This window comes from Oratosquilla oratoria, chromosome 22 (assembly GCF_046742065.1).
Source record: "Oratosquilla oratoria isolate Oo_2021 chromosome 22, ASM4674206v1, whole genome shotgun sequence".
NCBI classification, from domain to species: domain Eukaryota; kingdom Metazoa; phylum Arthropoda; class Malacostraca; order Stomatopoda; family Squillidae; genus Oratosquilla; species Oratosquilla oratoria.
Window position 1 is genome coordinate 11,945,179 of NC_134798.1, and position 24,136 is coordinate 11,969,314.

The window sequence follows — 24,136 nt, forward strand, 5'->3', positions numbered from 1 at the left end:
ATAGAGTATTACCAATTTTAACTTTAAAATATCTATGGGATAAAAATGCTTTAATATATAGGGGTAATTCTCCTTGTAGACCACAATCATGAATGGTCTTAAGAATTCCATGTCTCCATGCAGTGCCATATGCCTTTTCTATATCAAAGAATACAGTTATATGATATTGCTTTGAAGCGTATGCTTCACATATGGAGGTCTCCAGCTGCATTAGGACATCTATTGTAGAATGCAATTTTCTAAATCCACATTGTGATGGTGATATTATTACGATCGAGATACCAGACAAGTCTTGTATTTACCATTTTCTCCATTATTTTGCCTAGACAGCAGGTTAAAGCAATAGGACGGTAACTGGAAGCTGAATATGGATCTTTTCCTGGCTTTAGAAAAAATAATACAAAAGCCGTTTCCCATATTTACCTATTTACCTATTTACCTAGTTGTATTTTGCGGGAAGGGGAGCTATGCTCGTGTTGTCCCGCCTTTGTATCTTGCAGTGTCTAGTTTGTTTTGAAACTCATGAATGGTTTTTGCGCATACTATTTCATTGTCCAGTTTGTTCCAAGTGTCCAAAACTCTATGAGGAAAACTGTTTTTCTTCAGTTCTCTTCTATAGCTATGTTTTTTTTATTTTCTTTCCATGTCCTCTTGTGTTTCTTTTGTCCCAGTTAAGTAAGTTCTCACTATCGAGTACCTCTGTGCCTTTCATGATTCTGTAGATGGTCAATAGGTCACCTCTCTCTCTTCTTTGCTCCAGTGTCGGTAACTCCAGTTTAGCCAATCTCTCTTCGTATGATAGGTTTGCAAGTGCAGGTGCCATTTTTGTAGCTGCTCTTTGGATTCTTTCTATTTTCTTTATATTCTTTTTGGTACTGGGGGACCACAATGTCGCTGCATACTCTAATCTAGGCCTTATCAATGTAACCAATATTTTTTTCATCATGTCTTCGTCCAAGTATGTAAACGCCACTTTTATTGATCTTAGCAAGTTGTAAGTCTCCCCGACAATTTTGTTAATCTGTATATCATAGGACAAGTCGTTCGTGATAATTACTCCCAAATCTTTTTCGGATCCTACTTTCTTTACTTCTTTGGTTCCAATTGTATATTTTCCTGATATTCTGTTTTTGCTTTTTCCAAACTCCATTATGCTACACTTCTTAGTATTAAAGTCCACTTCCCATTTCTGACTCCAGTTCCATACCCTATTTAGGTCTTCTTGCAGTGCTTCACAGTCCTCATCAGTTTCTATTTTCCTTAGCAGTTTGGCGTCATCGGCAAAGAAGCTCATGTAGCAGTTCACGTCCTCATCCATGTCATTCATATAGATAGCAAACATTATTGGTGCCAGCACAGATCCTTGCGGTACTCCACTGATCACCTCTTTCCAGTCTGAATATTTTTCTCTGAGCACTACTCTCATCTTTCTACCAGTCAGAAAGTCCTCTATCCATTTTAGTAGGTTTCCCTGTATTCCTCCTATGTGTTCCAGTTTTTTTAGTAGTTTTCTGTGTGGTACTTTGTCAAAGGCTTTTTGCAAGTCTAGGAATGCACAATCAGCCCATCCATTTCTTTCTTGCACTATGTCTATTAGTCTTGAGTAAAAGCATATTAAGTTTGTGGAGCATGATCTTCCTTGTCTGAATCCGAATTGTCTTGGGTTTAATATGTCATTGTCTTCCAGATGTTTTACCCATCTATTCTTGATTATTTTCTCACAAATTTTGGCAATGGTGCTTGTTAGTGATACTGGCCTATAGTTGGTGGGTTCTTCTTTGTTTCCTCCTTTGTGTATTGGAAATATGGTTGGGTATTTGTGCTCCCACCACAATCTATTTATAATACTTATAACATAAAGTTTTGTATTCCTTGTAGTATGTTTAAACATTTCATAGGGGATCATATCTGGACCAGGGGCTGTATTTTTGCTTCTATCTAGGGCAGCATCAAATTCTCTTTCTGTAAAGGGTATGTTGTAAGATTCTGTCTTGTCTGATGAAAAATCTAAATGTTGTTGTTCTTCTTTTATTCTGTATTGGTGTCTTGGGGTACTGTCAGTCTTTTGTGAGACTTGAGCAAAATGGTCAGCCAAAATATTACTAACTTTTTTTGAATCTGTGACAAGGGTATTGTTAACTTTAAGCACCAGTGGAGGGTTGGGTGTAAATTTCCTTGCTATCTTATTAATTTTTTTCCAAATACTGTGGATGGGTGTTCGACTATTGATGGTAGATACAAAGGATGCCCACGATTGTCTTCTGGCAGCTTTCATTGCTTTACGAAATCTAGCTCTGCATTGTTTATAGATCATATTCTCAATTGTTTGATGTCTGCGGTAACGGATAAGTGATGTTCTTGTAGTTCGATGTAAAATTCTGAGCTCTTCAGACCACCATGGAACTAGGCGTCGCTTAAAGAGTCCTGCAGTTTTTGGTATAGAGTGTATACCTGCTGTATGAAAAGTTCCAATTGATAAGTCAATAGCATCTTCTGGAGTTGGAAAGTCATTTGCATTGCCTTTGATTTCATTTAGTTCTTTAAACTTATCCCAATCAACTTTGTCGATACTCCACTTTGGTGATCTTTGAGTTGGTGGGTCATCATTTGTTTAAATTATTATCGGGGCATGGTCACTGCTATGCCAGTCATCATTTGGTCTCCATCTGAAATCAATTGTGCAGTTGGGACTAGAAATTGTAAGATCTAGACAAGAGACAGTACCTGTTTGAATATGGTAATGGGTGGGCTCCCCAGTATTCAAAAGTCCTAGATCTTCATATTCTATAATTGAAGCTATAATATTCCCTTTTTGGTTTGTAGTAACATCTCCCCATAGTGGGTGTCTGCCATTTAGGTCACCCATAATGAGAAAAGGTCAGGGGAGTTGATTAATCAAAGTTATTTATTTGTTCTGGGTAACCATGGTGTTTGGGGGCAGGTAAAGAGAGCATAAGGTGTATTTTCTTTTTAATTGTATTTGAACTGCTACTGCTTGTAATGTTGTATTTATACTAATTGGAAAATGGGGAATATCTCTTCGTACATAAACGAGACATCCTCCATGACTTCCCGTTTCTATATAATATGGAGTTCTGAAGGATATATATTCTCTTGGACAGGGTGTATGTTCATCCAACATTGTTTCTTGTAAGCATACACCTACTGGAGAATATTTGTGAATTAAGATTTTAAGCTCTTCATACTTTGCTCGAAGTCCCTGACAGTTCCACTGTATTAGTGATGTGAATGTATCTATTTTCTGGGGGGAGGTCCTTTATTCAAGGTTGTTTTTTGGGTGTTTTTTTGTCTTTATGAGCTTTTTGTGAAGATGGTGGTTTTTCTTCCGTAGCTATTTTGGTAGTTTTGGCTTTTGCTCCTTTATCTTTTTCTCGTAATATATATCTGCTAGGGTTACATTTCTTTGGAGTTGATGGAGAGGGTGAGGGTGTTTCTTTTTTTTTCTTCTCCAATCTCCATTGAGTCCTGTAGTGATTCTGCCCGAGACACTATGCTGGAAGATGGAGGAGGGTTTGGGGGTTGCCTCTCTTTTTTATATGGAATGTTTTTATGATCAGGGGGCCTTAGTGTTTTGTGTTCTTGTTGTCTTGTAGAGGTATGTTGATCATCTGGCCCTGGATGTTGGGCTGCTATCCCAGAGGTTGAGGTTTCATTTGCAGAGAAGGGATTTGTTGTATGGAGTGGATTTCTTGGAGTAGTATCAGTATTTGCGGATTCTGTTTCAGGTATTTCGCTAGAAGGTGGTTTATGATCAGGGGGTAGGTAGTATATCTGTCTTAGTGCTTATTGTTTTCATCGAAATATGTTGATCATCTGGCTATGAGTGTTGCATTTCTGTAGAACAAGGTGGATTTCTGGAAGGTGGAGGGGTATTTGAGGGTTGCACCTCTTTACTATGTGAGGTGTTTTGGTAATCTGGAGGTAGATTATCTGTATTTGTGTTTGGAGTTCTCACCATAGTAGGTTGATTATTTGGCCTTGAATGTTAGGTTGCTACACCAGAGGTTGAAGTTTCATTTGTAGTGGGGAGATTTGTAGAATGAAATAGATTTCTTGGGGGTAGTAAGAGCATTTGCATAGCTCTTTTTTCTTCCTAAGAGTCGCTTAGCATGTCCTATCGTGATATACTCAGTATAAGCTTTATTTATAGCTGCTGTTTCAAGTTTGTATTCTTCAAATACTCTATTAACTGGTTTGTGATCCAATTGACAGTTGATACATTTGGGAGTATCTAAGCATTGGCTGTGTGTTGGGCCAGAGCAATTACCACATACCTCATTATTCTTACATATCTTTGATGGATGGCCAAATTTAAAGCAATTATAGCACTGTAGAGCTTTGGGATAGAAAGGTCTAATTCTCACTCTTTCATTTTCAATTGCTACATGAGTTGGTATATTGTTATCCTCAAAAGTAAGTATAATCACATTACTGTTTGGGATCTTTTTCACTTTCCAAATAGATGTGGGGCACATTTCTAATATTTCTAGTTCAGTCAATTCATACAAGTCTTTATCATGGATAACTCCTCTTCCATAACTAAAATTTTGGTAAGGACTAATCTTTTTCTATTATATCACTATTTTCAATATTCATCATACAGAGCATCTTGGATTGTGTCTTTGATTTGGCATGAACAAGTATTGAATTCTTACCAAATCTTGTTATATCTCCATTCTTAATGCCACCTACCCTCTGTTGTAGGTATCTATTAAATTTATAGTAATTAATTCTTTTTTCCTTAGCCTTAATTACTATCTACATAGGAGGTAGGGGGATTCTTTCTTTTATAGTATTATCTTGATGGATATCTGAATTCCATTCTGCAGGTTTATATACATCTAGATTTTCAGGAACCTTATCTGTTAAGGCTCCTTTGACTAAGGAATTGTAAATTTTCAGGGTATTGAAGTTTCTGCTCAGGTTAAAGGCATCTTCATGCTTATCAAATGTTACCCAAGCTTCCCATTTTTTCTCAATGTCAAGAAATTTCATGCAAATTTCTACTAAAGTTCCAAATTTGCTCAGTGGAGTAGATATATCATCATAGTTACACTGTATTGGAATATCTTCTTTGTTTATCATTTACCTGTTTGTTTATTATTCAACTATACCTGTGCATTTATTTATGTATTTTATTTGTTATTTACATTATTATTATTATTATTTACTATTTACCTGTTTGTTTATTATTTAACTATACCTATGCATTTATTTATGTATTTTGTTATTTACATTATCATAGTTTTTATTATTTTATTATTAACATTATTATTTTTTTTTTTTTTTTTTGCATCCGACCTAGATATGGATCAAAAGGTCTCCTGTCGGCATGCTCCGCCTTTGTAATATTACTATCAGTATTTGGTGGTGTCAAAGAAGAGTCTTTTTTTGAGTCTGAGGTCGTCATCTGTGCTTGGGATTTTTTGCATCTTGACCGCAATGAGGGTGACCTTACTGGGGGCAGTTCCCCAGTCAGATGGATGTGAGGCAAACTATTTCTAGGGCACCTTTTCTAGCCCCCTCCCCATGTGGGGTGAGCAGAGTGGATCCTGAACAGGGCTGCTCAGTCATGTGGGTAGCTGCCGAGCTGTGATGTTGCCTCCATCTCATCACAGAACGACTATCTTGCCCATAACGCCTATGTGCAGTTCGTGACTAGAGGCTCCCAGAGATCACCTTCTCCTGACCCTATCATCACTAGCCATCGCCATAGGAGTTTTTTTTTTTTTTTTTTTTTTTTTTTTTTTTTTTTTTTTTTTTTTTTTTTTTTTTTTTTTTTTTTTTTTTTTATATATATATAGTGATAATGAATGAAAAGTTTGACTTATAATGATTGTACATGAAAATTTGTTACTGAGAGGTTTCAAAATTTGGCCATGTCATCAGGAGGGTCAATCATGATAGAATAAATGGGTAGAAAGCTGGGCGTGGGGGAGAGAAGGTAATGGATGGGTAAGAAATGCAGGTATAAAAGTCTATTCAGCAACGGTCGAGGCTATGTCGTACTGAGGGTCATGGGTAGTTGGCACCCAGTATGCTACTGCCATCGGCCATTCCCACCCCCTCCATGTGGAGGCAAGAGCCTGGGGTCGCTCCCCCACAGAATAGAGCGGCTCCAGGGGGGGCTCCCAAATAAGAAAGATATGGTAACTATAATTTGGCCAAGATATTGGGAAAAGAACTGCAGTATGATTATGAGGGAGTCATTAGATTCTTAAAAGAAGTTAACCTACTTGATCAAATTTAGTAACAAACACAAATTAATATTGAAATATAATCCTACCACTCTCATTTCATTGGATATACTCCTACATATATATATTTACTCAGTCTTCTCAAATTTTTCCAGACCAACACTAAGGGCCTAGTTAGACTCTTTGGACTGGTTGGTCCTAAACTGTGTAATAACAATAATAATTAAAACCAAATAGCTTTTAACTCTATTCAGATCTTAACATAATTTAACACCATATATATATATAACCATTACACTATTTGATAACTAATACGCGATACTGAATTTAGATTTATTAATATTTACTTTCATCTATACATAGTACATACATACATACATACATATACCAAGGCTTTTTCCCCCTTCCAAGGGAGGTAGCCAAAAAGAGAAAGGCACAAAAACACTCCCACCCATTTCATCCCTAAATACACACCACACCCCTCCCACCCTTCCTCTCATCTGAGCACCTCCTGGATGACGGGTCATCCCTGCACCCTGCCCACCGCCCTGGGTCAGAAGCAGTGTCGCAAGACACAGTACATCCACAGCAAGGCCGCTTCATTTAATCGGCGACCCCCCCTCTCCGTCCCCCTTTGCATATACGGCGAGGACGGGGAGAAATCCCTTCGGGCTGCGTCTAAATTTACTCACACATACTACCCCACCCCCCACCCCCCCGCCCATTCCTCCTCATGCAGTCACAACATCATCCATATACAACCATTCTCCACTCACCTCTGTCTTCCGTCCCCTCCCTTCCTTCCTCAACAGACAATCCCCTCTTCCCCAAAGCCCCCTTCACCCCATCCATCCACCTCATCCTAGGACGTCCCCTCATGTTCACTCCCTCCACATCTGCCTTCCATACCTCTTGTACTAGTCTTTCTTCACTCATTCTTTCCATGTGTCCAAACCATCCTAATATTCTTTCATCAACCCTATCTCCCAAATCCTTTTTCACCCCTGTTCTCCTCCTCACCTCCTCATTTCTTACTCTATCCAGCCTAGTAACCCCCACCATACTTCTCAGACACCTCATCTCAAATACATTCAAACTCCTTCTCTCTTCTTCTCTTATGTTCCATGTTTCTGCCCCATACAGTGCTGTTGGCACAATCACTCCTTCATACAGTCTCCTCTTAGCATCCATTCCCAAATGTCTATTCCTCATTACACTCTTTAAACCACCAAGGCATTTACTCACTTCTCTCAATCTACATTCTACCTCCACCTTCACTCCACCTTTTCCTGCTACACTTGCACCCAAGTATCTAAAACTATCCACTTCCTCCAGTCGCTCTCCCTTAATGTTCACTTCCAGTCTACTGCCACTTTCACCCCTTGTACATCTCATCACCTTACTTTTACCCACATTTATCTTTAGCTTTCTTCTATCACATACTCTCCCAAACTCTGCCACCAGCTTCCTCAATCCCTCCTCTGACCCTATACATAGTAAATACTGACCCTATACATAGTAAATCACTATTATTATTATCTATACCCAAAATTGAATCTTAGAATTTAACAATTCAGCGTCTATGACCTCTGCAGTTACGATGCCAGATAACCTTTAATCAATCAATCAATCAATCTTTTTCTGCATGAGGGGATGGACAGGGGGGTTGCTAATCAAATGAAGCAGCCTTACTGTGGATGATCTGTGTCTTGCTACATTGCTTGTGGCCCAGGGCATTGGGTAAGACACTGGGATGACCCATCATCCAGGAGGAGCCAAGAAAAGATGGAGGGAGGGGTGGTGAGTGGGAGTGGAGTATGTGGGGATGAAATGGGTGGGAGTGGATATGCCTTTAACTTTGGCTACCTCCCTTGTAAGGGGGAAAAGCCACTGGTATATGTATGTACTTATTATATGGTAGCTTAAATACCCACCTTTTAAGGTTTTGAGAACATTAATATAACAGATTACCTGAAATGAAATTGAAACAAAAATTGCTCTTTTTTTGAAAATGAAAATTGGAGGCCCTACTCTTAACATAGACAAATGATATGTGGCACTGATTCACTGGAGTGCACCAAAATAGTCCCTAAAGTATTGTCTGTATTTATTTACCTAGTTGTTTTATACAGGAAGGGGAGCTATGCTTTTGGTGACCCGTCTTTGTATCTCGCAACATCTAGTTTATTCCTAAATTCATGTATGGTATTTGCACACACTATTGTTTTGTCCAATTTGATCCAGACATCCACCACTCTGTGTGGAAAGCTGTTTTTTTTTTCCAGATCTCTTCTATAACTCCTTTATTGAGTTCCTGTTCATGTTCCCTTGTTTTTCTTCTATCCCAATTCAATAAGTCTTCTCTATCAAGGACTTCCATGCCTTTCATAATTCTGCAAATGGCCAACAGATCACCTCTTTCTACATTCAGGGAACTCTCTTGGTCTTTCTTTTGCAGGAACTGTAAGTGCAGTGAGAGAGATTTTGGCCCTCTTTAGGATTGCCATCATGTTCAGATTTTGCCTGTCTTTCCCACACTAACTATAGGACCATTATAGTCCAGTCAAAATGTGGCTGAACCTCAAACAAATTGCTAACAAAGGTTTTTAACTTGCATATTTGGCATGAATAACCTCTCTTTCAGATAAAAAAAAGTTTACCAAAATTAACCTTGCGGAAAGGGGTCAACGGCCGCCATCTTTAAAATCCAACTTAACAATATTAAAATTTCAAGACATAAAATTCCTGACATTTCCTGACAAGTATGTCCATTATTCCTAACAATTACTGACAAAAATAGATGTTTTTCGTGACAATTTTTTTTTTTTATTAAATTCCATACATACATATACCAAGGCTTTTTCCCCCTTACTAGGGAGGCAGCCAAAAAGGAAAAGGCATAAAATCATTCCCACCCATTCCATCCCTGAAAACACTTCACACCCCTCCACCCTCCCTCCCATCTTAGCACCTCCTAGATGACGAGTCATCCCTGCACCTTGTCCACTGCCCTGGGTCAGAAGCAGTGTCGCAAGACACAGCACATCCACAGCAAGGCCGCTTCATTAAATCAGCAACCCCCCTCTCCATCCCCCATATAAAGGAGAGGACGGGGACAAATCCCTTCGGGCTGTGTCAAAATATTGCTCACACACACTACCTCACCCCCCATACCCCCGTCCATTCCACCTCATGCATCACAACATCTTCCATATACAACCATTCTCCATTCACCCCTATCTTCTGTCCTCTCCCGTCCTTCCTCAACAGACATTCCCCTCTTCCCCAAAGCCCCCTTCACCCCATCCATCCATCTCATCCTAGGACGTCCCCTCATGTTCACTCCCTCCACATCTGCCTTCCATACCTCCTTTACTAGTCTTTCTTCACTCATTCTTTCCATGTGTCCAAACCATCCTAATACTCTTTCATCAACCCTATCTCCCAACTCCCTTTCCACCCCTGTTCTCCTCCTCACCTCCTCATTTCTCACTCTATCTAGCCTAGTAACCCCCATCATACTTCTCAGACACTTCATCTTAAACACATTCAAGCTCCTTCTTTCTTCCTCTCTTCTCTCTTCCAGCTCTTCCTCTCTTATGTTCCATGTTCCATGTTTCTGCTTTATTAAATTAGAAATAGAAAATATTTTTTGCATGAAAACCCACACAGGGCCCACCCCAAGCCAGCTTGACATTTTCTAGGTGTTTTAAATTGTAATGATAGGTAGCTATATGCTTAATAATAAACTAACACCAGAAAAGGACTAGCCCCTGCCATTGTTTTCATGCTTTTTTTATTTCTTATATAAATATGAATATAAAGGTACAAAAACAGACTAAGTAGCCTTTTTCAAGGCAACAATTTTCACATTAATTCCTGACATTTCATAAAAAATAGGTACAAAATAAGTACAATTTACAATAAAGGAATGGTCAGTTGGTCGAATGCTGGGGCAAGGCTCTTGCATAATCACCACACAACAAGTTCATGAACGGACCAAAGAACATTTCTTGTCAAGAACTAGTCAAAGGTAACTTCATCATCATCAAGATCTGGCTGTGGTGAGTTGGTGCAGTGGAGGCCTTTGCAATTACCACACAAGTTTGAACAGTTAATGCCATGTTTCCTGCAACTGCATCTTGCTGTAGTACACCCTGAAGTACAGTTACACCTAATTATAGCCAACAAATTTACAGGACCAGCTGGCAAGTCAGTCTTGATTGGTTGTAATTTAATCTGAAAGTTTCCATCCCCACTTGTCAGGTTTTAGCTGGTTTCTACTTTTCCATTCCTGAATTTGGAAGTAAACTCGAAGGCTGTGGATTTTCATAGCTGCTCTTGTTGGTGGCAATGATTTGGCCTCAACATACTTTGAGCTTTTTGCAACCTTTTCCTTAAAGCGCCTCAGTCGGAGATGATTGATGTTTTCCCCATCATTACCATTGTACAGGCACACTAAAGCCTTCTCCCCAGCTTCAGTAACCTCTTCTGCACTGCTATCCTTGCCAAACACTTCTGCCAGTATGAGGAAGTTTCTATTGTTCATCACCTTTCGAAGGGACGCTGCCTTCCCAATTCCATGAACACTGGATGTAGAATCACAACCCAGTAGTGCATGGATGAAAAGAATGTTGGAACAGACCACATCTCCCAAAGATTTCCTCATCTCTTTGATGTTCCAGACTTTCACACTTTTTGCACTAGCCTTTGGTTGTGGCGTGAAGTAGATGTTGTAACCATCATCTCTATTGGCATGATAACATAGAAGGACTGATAGGTCAGTGTCATCTGCTATCAAAATGGTTTCTCCTGTCTGTGCCAGTTCTAGAGCAGTCTTCACAATCAATACGTCAGCGTCTCCAGATGCATGGACTACTTTACAACCTGCTTCCTCCAAACTCTTTCCCAGCAATTTGATGAACAATTGTTTTCTTGATTAGCTAGGAAAACATCCTTTTTTAATTTGAACACCATTAAAGGGGTCAGTGACACATTAACACCAACAGAGTCCCCTGCTCGGCGTCGGTGAGTCGCGTCTTTAATGGATGGACCACTTTCATACCCATCAAAGACAATGCATGCTTTTCCATATCTAGTTGTGACATATCTGCGGTATTGGGCACAGATCTCATCAAATGTGTGACCTTTTTGCCATGGGAGGCGTTGAAGTAGTGCTCCACCATCTAAGAGATACTGTGGAACTGATTGTACAGGGGAAGTCAGTTCCCATATTGCGTCTGCCAAAGCCGGTTTTTTTTTGCCTCTCACGGTAGTCCGAAAGAATCAAAAAGTGCAGGTGGGTAACCACAAAGCTCATACTGGAAATGTTCTTGCTGATGCTGAGTTGAGGTAGATAGCACACACAGTCTCTGGAATAGGAGTTGTGGATCAGTCTCAACTGCTTCATCTTTGCTGAGTGAAACTTTTGACCCAAGTGTAATTGCCTGATCCTTTCTTTTAAAAGTGTACTCGTGGACATTTTCTCCAACCATTGAAGCTATGATTGCCTCTCCTATGGAGTTTGCTCTGTCCACATTCACCTTTTTGTCTCCAGTTACTCCACTTGAAATGCTGTGAATGGACGGATCTTCTGTGAAAGGGTCATATGTCTGGAGAAACGCAAGGAGCTTCCATGTATCCCTCACATCTCGCTCTTTTCTTGCTGAAGTAGCCTCCTGGTGCTGGTCACTAGTGCCATAACGAATGCCTGCTAGTTCTTGCATTGTAAACTTGATATATATATATATATATATATATATATATATATATATATATATATATATATATATACATATATATATACATACATACATATACCAAGGCCTTTTCCCCCTTCCATGGGAGGTAGCCAAAAAGGGAAAGGCACAAAAACACTCCCACCCATTTCATCCCTAAATACACTCCACACCCCTCCCACCCTTCCTCTCATCTGAGCACCTCCTGGATGACGGGTCATCGCTGCACCCTGCCCACCGCCCTGGGTCAGAAGCAGTGTCGCAAGACACAGTACATCCACAGCAAGGCCGCTTCATTTAATCGGCGACCCCCCCTCTCCGTCCCCCTTTGCATATAAGGCGAGGACGGGGAGAAATCCCTTCGGGCTGCGTCAAAAATTACTCACACATACTACCCCACCCCCCATCCCCCCGCCCATTCCTCCTCATGCAGTCACAACATCATCCATATACAACCATTCTCCACTCACCTCTGTCTTCCGTCCCCTCCCTTCCTTCCTCAACAGACATTCCCCTCTTCCCCAAAGCCCCCTTCACCCCATCCATCCACCTCATCCTAGGACGTCCCCTCATGTTCACTCCCTCCACATCTGCCTTCCATACCTCTTTTACTAGTCTTTCTTCACTCATATGTGTATATGTATATGTATATATATATATATATATGTATATATATGTATACTATATATGTATATATATATATATATATATATATATATAGTAGTAGTATACGTTACCCACTAGCGGACAAAAGTCACATACCAAAACCCCGACATCGATTTTTCTCGACACATTTTCTACGAATTTTCTCAACACCGTTGACCCCTTTCTGCAAGGTTAATTTTGGTAAGCTTTTTTTATCCGAGAGAGAGGTTATTCATGCCCAAAATTCAAGTTGAAATCCTTTGTTAGCAATTTGTTTGAGGTTCAGCGAAAAAATCAGCTAGATTGACTGTATTATTAGTGGATAAAACATGAACTTCACAAACACAGCTGAAAAGATTTACAGGCTAGAAATTAATTACCTTTACATAAAAAGTCAGCTGTTTTATAAACAAATTTAATTTTTAAAACTCATTTGCACTAATTATAGGGAAATAAAAACATATAGGGGTCTTTTTGTGCTTCCACCTAGAGTTTAGTAAACATTCTTGATGACACATTTAAAACAAACCCTGGAAACATGAGGAATGGGTGCATTTCATACATATATCAATGGCTTTTTCTCCCTTACAAGGGAGGTACCCAAAGTCAAAGGTATAAATCCACTCCCACCCATTTCATCACCACACTCCACTCCCACTCACCATCCCTCCCTCTTGACTTCTCCTGGATGACAGGTCATCCCAGCATCTTGGCTACTGCCCTGAGTCAGAAGCAATGCAGCAAGACACAGCACATCCAGAGCAAGGCTGTTTCACCCAATCGGGGACCCCTCTCTGCTCCATCATGCAGAAAAGGGGAAGACAGGGATAAATACCTTTGGTGTGCTTCAAAATATCATTTACACATAGTACCTCACCCATTACCCCCCACGCACTTCCATGTATTACAGCATCACCCATACACAAACATTCTTCACTCACCTCAACAGACACTCCTCTCCCTCCCAATGCCCCCCCTTACCCCATCCATCCATCTCATCCTTGGTTGCCTCCTCATGTTCACTCTCTCCACCTCTACCTTCCACACCTCTTTTCCTGATTTTTCTTCTCATTTCTCTTTATATATATATTTTCCTTTAGATCTAACTCAAGTACTATGTAGTCACTCTTTGCAGTTGGTGTCTTGTATTAAATTTTGTCCACTATTTCAGGTTCTTATGTCGTCTAAGAGGAGCCAAGAAAAGAGGGAGGGAGGGATGGTAATGGGAGTGGAGTATGTGGGGATGAAATGAATGGGAGTGAATTTATCCCTTTGATTTTGGCTACCTTCCTTGTAAGGAGGATAAAGCTCTTAGTATATGTATGTGTGTTATTCCACAAGTTCTGTCCGTTTTCCGTGATCATGGATTTTTGGACCCTCTATAAGAGTAAAATCAATACACACAAAGAATGATGCTACTTTTTGTACTACAACTGCCCCTCCTTTATGCTGTTCTGTTGAAATTGTCCTTTCCCATTTTTATGATTACTTCTTCATATCCCCTTGGTAATGGGGACATGCATAACCATAAGGCTTTATGTATCTATGTCTAGTCTTATGCTTTTGAACGTGATAAATATTTCTAATTTGTTTTTGAGTGCACAATACTTTATAACTGTACATATCCTATAATCTTGTTTTTACTATTCTTCTCTATTTTCACCATGTACCACCCAATGTTCTTCTAGTCTATCATACTTCCAAGGTTCTCAAAATTTGTAAAAATTTGGAGAAAAAACTGTCAGTAGAATGCTTCCACCAAATATGGTCACTTATAGTGTAACTCTACCACTCATTTTTTAATCAGATGGGTGATTTGTGTAGTAGCTGCCTTATTTTGATATTTTCCTTGTAAATTTCAGCATTCTTCAGAGACAAGTGACAAGAGATGGGCAGTACTTGGCTGGGATATTGTTTACAAAAACAGCTCTCAACTTGGTTGCTCTCTGCCTCAAAGATGACATGTCTGTTGGGACACATCTTGGACGAGACACAAGTCTAGCTCTAGTCTGTTTAGCCATTGTAGTATATGGTGAGTAAGTTTGTCTTTATGCCTGCTTTTAGATATGAAGATATCCATCTCTTAAACCTTTGGCATCTCCATTTGAATTTTCATATGAAATTGTCTAACATTAGCTGAAACAAACTAAAGCACATCACCGAAATTAATAAGTTTTTAGTGGGTTGATACATACATGCTTACATATACCAAATGGCCTTTTCACCATTACAACTGATTTACATATGTACTCAGTTATATCTACCCATATACCAAGAGCTTTTTCCCCCTTATAAGGGAAGTAGCTAAGTTAAAGACACTCCCCTCCACCACCCTTTCCCCCCTCTCATCTTAGCTCCTCATGGATGACAGGGTCATCCCTGTATCCCACCCACTGCCCCAGGTCAGGAGCAATGTAGCAAGACAGTACATCCACAGTGTAACCTTACATATTGTAACATTACCCATGGAAAACTACATCACAACACACATACAAAGAAACATCCACACCCTAGGCAACCATCCATCACATGATCAGGGCGTGATAATGGCCAAGTAGCCAAAAACACATCTCTAACACACACATACACCACATCCCCAAATAAACCCGAACACAAATTAGATAACTAGAAATAACCACATAATAGAACTAAACCTTTTATAATATAACCTATGTTTAAACATTCCATTTGTAAGAACAATAAGGCTAATATTGTAAAGCTGTCAACTCCCTTCACCAGATGCTGACTTCAGTGTTTAAGTGGCAGTTAGTAGGTGAACATAGATTGAGGAGGATCTGTCCTGTATTCCAAGTGCCAATTATAGGGTAGAAAAGGCACAGGCAAGTTTTATTGCTGTACTAGTTCACCTACTAATACACACAGCAAGGCCTCTTCACTTAATTCACTCATACATACATATACCAAAGCTTATTCCCCCTTACAAGGGAGGTAGCCAAAAAGGAAAAGGCATAGAATCATTCCCACCCATTCCATCCCTGAATACACTCCACACCCCTCCACCTTCCCTCTAATCTTAGCACCTCCTAGATGACGGGTCATCCTTGCACCCTGTCCACTGCCCTGGGTCAGAAGCAGTGTCGCAAGACACAGCAAAGCCGCTTCATTCAATCAGCGACCCCCCTTCTCCGTCCCCCCATGCATAAAAGGAGAAGACGGGGAGAAATCCCTTCGGGCTGCGTCAAATTTTGCTCACACATACTACCTCACCCCCCATCCCCCCACCCATTCCACCGCATGCATCACAACATCATCCATATACAACCATTCTCCATTCACCCCTATCTTCTGTCCTCTCCCGTCCTTCTTCAACAGACATTCCCCTCTTCCCCAAAGCCCCCTTCACCCCATCCATCCACCTCATCCTAGGACGTCCCTTCATGTTCACTCCCTCCACATCTGCCTTCCATACCTCTTTTACTAGTCTTTCTTCACTCATTCTTTCCATGTGTCCAAACCATCCTAATACTCTTTCATCAACCCTATCTCCCAACCCCCTTACCACCCCTGTTCTCCTCCTCACCACCTCATTTCTCACTCTAGCCTAGTAACCCCCATCATACTTCTCAGACACCTCATCTCAAACACATTCAAACTCCTCTCTTCCTCTCTTATGTTCCATGTTTCTGTCCCATACAGTGCTGTTGGCACAATCACTCCTTCATATAGTCTCCTCTTAGCATCCATTCCCAAATGTCTATTCCTCATTACACTTTTTAATCTACCAAGGCATTTACTCGCTTCTCTCAATCTACATTCTACCTCCACCTTCACTCCACCTTTTCCTGCCACATTTGCACCTAAGTATCTAAAACTATCCACTTCCTCCAGTCGCTCTCCCTTAATGCTCACTTCCAGTCTACTGCCACTTTCACCCCTTGTATATCTCATCACCTTACTTTTACCCACATTTATCTTTAGCTTTCTTCTATCACATACTCTCCCAAACTCTGTCACCAACTTCCTCAATCCCTCCTCCGATCCTGCCACAAGTGCAGTGTCATCCATAAACAACAGCTGGCTCACCTCCCACTTTTCTCCATTTTCCTTAACCATCTCCAATCCCTGACTCACTACCCTTGCATTTACCTCTCACACTACCCCATCCATGTATAAGTTGAACAGCCAGGGCGACATAACGCATCCTTGACAAAGTCCCACCTTTACCTCGAACCACTCACTCTCTCCATTTCCAATCCTGACACAAGCTCTACTACTCTCATAAATACTCTTGACAGCTCCTAGAAGCTTTCCTCCTATCCCATATATCTGCAAAACCTCCCACAGTGCCTTTCTGTCTACCCTATCTTAAGCCTTTTCCAGATCCATAAAAGCCCAAAAATATCCTTACCTTTTCCTATAGCTTTCTCACATATCTGTCTTACCACAAAGATTTGATCTACACATCCTCTACCTGTCCTAAATCCATACTGTTCCTCACCAATTACTCCCTCTGTTCCTCTCCTAATCCTCTCAATCAAGATGCTCCCATAAGCCTTCCTAACTACACTTAACAAGCTAATCCCTCTGAAACTACTACATTCACACTTGTCCCCTTTTCCCTTGTAAAGTGGAACTATACAGGCACTCCTCCAGTCCTCCGGCACTCTACCCTCTCTCCAGCAAACATTAAATAACCTCACCAGCCAGTCCACCATCACTGTACCTCCTTTTTTTAGACATTCTGCATGGCATCCATCCAGACCAGGTGCCTTACCTGCTTTCATCATCTTAATGACTGCCTTCACTTCATCCTTCCTTATTTCTCCTCCATTCTCCTCACTCATCACAGTCATTTTCTTAGCATTTCCCACTGCAACTATCTTTCCCTCCCTATTCTCCTTCACATTTAGCAACTCCCTAAAATATTCTGCCCATCTTCCCCTTACTGCCTTCTCTTCCATTATCATCTCTCCATCTGCACCTTTTACCTTTTCTTCTCTACTTGATTTGCCTCCTCTTCCTCTCTTAATTTCTTTCCAAAACATCTTTTTATTACTTTCAAAATTTTCTCAGTTATATAATTTATGCTTTCTTTTTGAGTAATGCTTAGTGCTATGACTTTGTACACATACATATACCAAAGGCTTTTTCTCCATTGCAAAGGAGGTAGCCAAAGTCAAAAGGCATAATTCCATTCCCACCCATTTCATCCCCACCCACTCCACTCACATTCACCAACCCTCTCTCACTCCCTCTTTTCTTGGCTAGCTGACTTTGTATATACATACATCAAAAGCTCCTTCCCCCTTTTGTAATTACAGTAGTAGAAATCTGAGATTAATTAGTATATACGGCAGTCAACTTGTATCTTCTATTCCTCTAGGTGCCAAAACAGAAATAGAGTTGGTGACCCCTGCCCTTAAGGTACTTTGTGGCCTCTTGGCATGTGGAGGAATGAGTGCTCTTAATGTAGTCCACCACACACTTCTCCAAGCACAAGACATCTTTCCAAATATAGTCATGGCTTTACACCCATCATCTGAAAATTGTACACAGGTAAGAGAAAGAATCAAATAGTGCACCTTTCAGAATCATCTTAGAGATAGCACTAAGTTTTTATACAACACATTTCAAAGTTTTAACATAACTGTTGAGTTCTGAATTCATTTGTAGCTACAGGGCTTTCTTCAAAGGAACCCTGCAGCACCAAGAAAGTTGGTGACAGCCACCAGCCAGCTCCATAGATCTTTTATTAGATATTTTCAGGTTGCTCTAGGGATAAGATGCCAGACCATAAAGCTGCATACCAGTTGGGGTGAGACGAGATGAATGCTTTATCTCTGGGATATATTTGTATTTTCTTGACAATAACCAGTTTTTTTTAACCATGTGGACAGTATTGCACCCAATAAGTGGAGTCTTAGAGGTGGTAAAGGAGAAATTAAAGGAAGGTAGTAAAAAGGAAAGGCAGTAGAAACAGAATGATCAGTATTCTTCTTGGAATGAAGGTTAGTCAGTGGTTTCCACTTTTATGATGGCTGTGGTAGCATTTGAAGATACCAAAACTTTAAAATCATATAAATGAACCCCTAAGCAAGATTTTGTCACCAGGCATTTTTTTTTTTTTTTTTTTTTTTTTTTTTTTTCTCCAGCTGTCTTTGTATAGATTAATGGTCTGTTGGTAGTTTCCAAGCCCATTGTGTTTGTCTTCATACAGTTTTATATACAGATTTTTGTCCTTTTCCTGTCAGTTGTCTCTGTAGTAGTTACCAAGCTGTATTATATGGGAAGGGAGCGATGCACGTGGTGACCTGTCTTTGCATCTTTCAGCATCAAGTTTTTTCTTAAAATCTTGTATAATATTTGCACACATTGTTTCTTTATCTAAGTTATTCCAGATATCCAGCACTCTGTGTGGGAAGCTTTTTTTTTTTTAAAGATATCTTCTATAGTTATCCTTTTTGAATTTCTTTTCATGACCTCTTGTTTTTCCATTGTCATTTTTAGTAAATCATTCCTATCAAGGATTTCCATTCCTTTCATGATTCTATAGGTAGTCAGTAGATCATCTCTTTCTCTTCTCTGCTCCAGTGTTGGTAGTTTCATACATACATATACCAAAGGCTTTTTCCCCCTTACAAGGGAGGTAGCCAACAAGAAAAAGGCATAAAAACCATTCCCACCCATTCCATCCCTAAATACACTCCACTCACCTCCACCCTCTACCCTCCCTCTTATCTTGGCACCTCCTGGATGATGGGTCATCCATGCATCTTGTCCACTGCCCTAGGTCAGAGGAAGTGTCGCAAGACACAGCACATCTACAGCAAGGCTGCTTCATTAAATTGGCGACCCCCCCTCTCTATCCCTTCGTGCAGAAAAGGAGAAGATGGGAAGAAATCCCATTGGGCTGTGTCAAATTTTCCTCACACATACTCCCACACCCCCCATCCCCCCACCCATTCCACCTCATGCATCACAACATCATCCATATACAACCATTCTACATTCACCCCTGTCTTCTATCCCCTCCCGTCCTTCCTCAACAGACATTCCCCTCTTCCCCTCTTCCCCTTTCACCCCATCCATCCATCTCATCCTAGGTCGCCCCCTCATGTTCACTCCCTCCACATCTGCCTTCCATACCTCTTTTACTAGTCTTTCTTCACTCATTCTTTCCATGTGTCCAAACCATCCCAATACTCTTTCATCCACCCAGTCTCCCAACTCCCTTACCACCCCTGTTCTCCTCCTCACCTCCTCATTTCTCACTCTATCCAGCCTAATAACCCTCATCATACTTCTCAGACACCTCATCTCAAACACATTCAAACTCCTTCTCTCTTCCTCTCTTATGTTCCATGTTTCAGCCCCATACACTGCTGTATGAGGTAGTTCCAATTTGGATAATCTTAGTTTCGTATGTTAATTTGGAAAGAGCTGGTGCCAACTTTGTCATTGCTCTCTGTATTCTTTCTAATTTCCTTATATTCATTTTAGTACTGCCTGTCCATAGTGTTGCTGCATATTCCAGTGTGTGTGTGTGTGTGTATTTACCTAGTTGTATCTTACAGGAAGGGGAGCTATGCTGGTGATGTTCTCTGTATCTCGCAGTGTCTAGTTTGCTCTTAGATTGTATAGTTTTTGCACACACTATTCTTTCATCCAGTTTGTTCCATACATCCAACACTCTGGAAAGCTGTTCTTTTTCAGGTCTCTTCTATAACTATCTTTTTTGAGCTTCCTAAGTCTTCTCTATTGAGGACTTCCTTGCATGTATTTACCTAGTTCTATCTTATGGGAAGGGGAGCTACACTCATGGTGTCCCATCTTTTTATCTCACATTATCTAGTTTGCTCAATTCATGTATGGTTTTTGCATACACTATTGTTTCGTCTAATTTGTTCTAGGCATCCACCCCTCTGTGTGGAAAGCTGTTCTTTTCCAGGTCCCTCTTATAACTGTCCTTTTTGAGTTTCTTTTCATGTCCTCTTGTATTTCTCTTATCCCCATTTAGTAAGTCTTCTCTATCAAGGACTTACATGCTTCTCATGATTCTATAGATGGTCAATAGGTCACCTCTTTCTTTTCTTTGTTCCAGGGGGGTTGGTAATTCCAGCTTTGACAATTTCTCCTCATATGACAGTTTTGAAAGTGTTGGGGCCATCTTTGTAATTGCTCTTTGGATTTTTTCAATTTTCTTTATGTTCTTTTTAGTGTGGATAAGAGGTGAAGGGAACACGGGCTGAGGGAAATACTTTTTTGCCATATCTATTGACTAACTTGACTTCAAACTATGTTCCTCTGAAGAAGCCACTCAGGCAAAACTAGTTAGGAATAAAAGTATTTCCCTCAGCCCGTGTTCCCTTCACCTCCTATCCACATTCGTCACAATGTATACACGTTCTTTTTAGTACTGGGTTTCCATAGTGTCACTGCATACTTCAGTCTTGGGCTTATCAGTGTGACTAGTCTTTTCTCCTTTTCATTTCTTCATCTAAATAGATAAAGGCCACCTTTATTGATCTTAGCAAGTTGTAGGTTTCTTGAACAATTTTATTTATCTGTTTATCAGGAGTCATGTCTTTCGTGATAATTGTCCTGATATTCTTTTTTTATTTTTTCCAAATTCAATTATGCTACATTTCTTTATGTTAAAGTCCACTTACCACTTCTAACTCCATTCCCAAACCCTCATTAGATCTCTCTCTAGTGACTCACAGTCCATTCCTGTACTTTCCTCATCTGCAAAGAAGTTCATGTAACATTCTACACCCTCACCCATGTCATTATTGGAGCCAATACTAATCCCTATGGGACACCACTAATCACCTCTTCCCAAGTTGAACACTTATCTCTGAGCACTACTCTCATTTTTCATACATATACCATAGGCTTTTTACCCCCTTATAAGAAAGGTAGCCAAAAAACAAAGGGATAAAAACCACTTCCACCCATTCCACCCCTATCACACTCCACTCCCCTCCACCCTCTTCCCTCCCTCTTATCTTGGCACCTCCTGGATGAGGGTTCATCCCTGCATCTTGTCCACTGCCCTGGGTCAGAGGCAGTGTTGCAAGACACAGCACATCCACAGCAAGGCCACTTCATTAAATTGGTGACCCCCCCTCCCCGTCCTCTCATGCAGAAAAGGAGAAGATGGGGGAGAAATATCTTCTTTTACTAGTCTTTCTTGACACTCATTCTTTCCATATGTCCAAACCATTCCAATACTCTTTCATCCACCCGATCTCCCAACTCCCTTTCCTCTCCCATTCTTCTCCTCACCTCCTCATTTCTCACTCTATCCAACCTAGTAACCCCTATCATACTTCTCAGACACAATGGAAAAACAAGAGGTCATGAAAAACTCAAAAAGGACAACTTTAGAAGAGATAGGAAAACGAATAGCTTTCCACACAGAGTGCTGGATATATGGAAAAAATTAGATGAAAAAACAGTGTGTGCAAATACTATTCAAGATTTTAAGAATAAACTTGATGCTGAAAGATAGAAAGACGGGTCACCACGAGCATAGCTCCCTTCCCATATAATAAAACTAGGTTAATACAACTAGGTAAAATACATTCATCTCTTCCTCTCTTATGTTCCATGTTTTTGCTCCATACAGTACTGTCGGCACAGTCACTCCTTCATACAATCTCCTCTTAGCATCCATTCCCAAATGTCTATTTCTCATTATACTTTTTAATCCTCCATGGCATTTACTTGCTTCTCTCAATCTACATTCTACCTCCACTTCAACTCCTCCCTTTCCTGCCATGTTCGCACCCAAGTATCTAAAACTATCTACTTCCTCCAGTCTCTCTTCCTTAATACTCACTTCCAGTCTGCTGCTACTTTCGCCCCTTGTACATCTCATCACCTTACTTTTACCCACATTTATCTTAAACTTCCTTCTTTCACACACACTCCCAAACTCTGTCACTAACTTCCTCAATCCCTCCTCTGATCCTGCTACAAGTGCAGTGTCGTCTGCAAACAACAGTTGCCTTATCTCCCACTTACCTCCATTTTCTTTAACCATCTCCAATCCCTGACCCACCACTCTTGCATTTACCTCTCGCACCACCCCATCCATGTATAAATTGAACAGCCAGGGCAACATAACACATCCATGACGAAGTCCCACCTTTACCCCAAACCACTCACTCTCTCCATTTCTAATCCTGACACATGCTCCACTACTCTCGTAAAAACTCTTGACAGCTAAAAGGTTTCCTCCTTTCCCAAATGTCTGCAACACCTCCCACAGTGCCTTCCTGTCTACCCTGTCATAAGCCTTTTCCAAATCCATGAAAACCCAAAAAACATCATTATCTTCTATAGCTTTCTCACATATCTGTCTTACCACAAAAATCTGATATATGCAACCTCTACTTGTCATAAACCCACACTGTCCTCACCAATTACTCCCTCTGTTCCTCTCCTAATCCTCTCAATCAAAACCCTCCCATAAGCCTTCCCAACTACACTCAACAAGCTGATCCCTCTGAAACTACTACACTCACACTTGTCCCCTTTTCCCTTGTAAAGTGGAACTATACAGGCACTCTATCCTCTTTTAGACAAATATTAACCTCACCAACCAGTCTACCATCACTGTACCTCCCTTTTTTAGACACTGTCCATGACACCCAACCCAGGTGCCATACCTGCTCTCACCATTTTAATAACTGCTCTCACCTCATCTTTCCTTATTTCTCCTCCATTTTCTTCACTCATCACTGTCATTTTCTTAGCACTTCCCACTGCAACTACCTTTCCCTCCCTATTCTCCTTCACATTGAACAACTCCCTAAAAAAGGATTGTGGTACTCCCCAAGGTAGGCGTAGCTCCTCTTGGGGATCGGTGCCACCTGCGTAGAGCCGGTGGCCAGGGGTAGTTGCTGCCGTTTGGCCCCCAACTCTTGGGGTTGGGGGGTGGTCCCACGACGTAGACGCTGCAGCTCCAGGAACAGCTGCCCAGGATGTAACACTTCACCCCATACCATACAACACATAATGGAAGACTGCATTATACACAATCATGCACGCAAACAACACAACATACGCTCTATAAAGGATTTGTGGGAAAACCCAGTTTCGGCTATGGCATTCCTTGGGGAGACGGGACTGCTCGGACAGACAGTCTAGGGAACGACAACAACAACAACAACAACAACTCCCTAAAATATTCTTCCCATCTTCCTCTTACTGCTGTCTCTTCCATTATCATCTCTCCACCTGCACCTTTTACCTTTTCTTCTCTACTTGATTCACCTCCTCTTCCTCTCTTAATTTCTTTCCAAAACATTTTTTATTACTTTCAAAATTTTCTGTCATACTCTTACCCCATTTCACTTCTGCTCTCCTCTATGCCCCCTTTATCTTATATTTTACTTCTCTTTTCTTTTCTTTGTACCTCTCATATGATTCTCTTGTCCTATTTTGTAATCAGTGTGTGAATGCTCTTCTCTTCATCATCCCATCACTCACTACCCTTCCTTCTATTTTTTCCCATCCTCCTTGTTCCACACACCAACTTTGCACAACTTGTGGCTCTTTGAACCA

At 40.6% G+C, this 24,136-nt stretch overlaps 1 protein-coding gene across 10 annotated transcripts in view; it reads left to right on the forward strand.

Annotated features, from left to right (window-relative positions):
* LOC143037431 (rotatin-like) overlaps positions 1-24,136 on the forward strand; it is a 463,326-nt gene that overhangs the window by 320,200 nt on the left and 118,990 nt on the right. For 9 of the 10 annotated variants that reach the window (XM_076205620.1, XM_076205622.1, XM_076205623.1 and 6 more), the window contains 2 exons: positions 14,464-14,633; positions 17,946-18,118. In XM_076205620.1, coding sequence (XP_076061735.1) covers positions 14,464-14,633; positions 17,946-18,118 — 343 coding nt within the window. Of the gene's footprint in view, positions 1-14,463; positions 14,634-17,945; positions 18,119-18,459; positions 18,526-24,136 lie in introns of those variants that run through there. The other variant, XM_076205630.1, reaches the window with a different exon arrangement.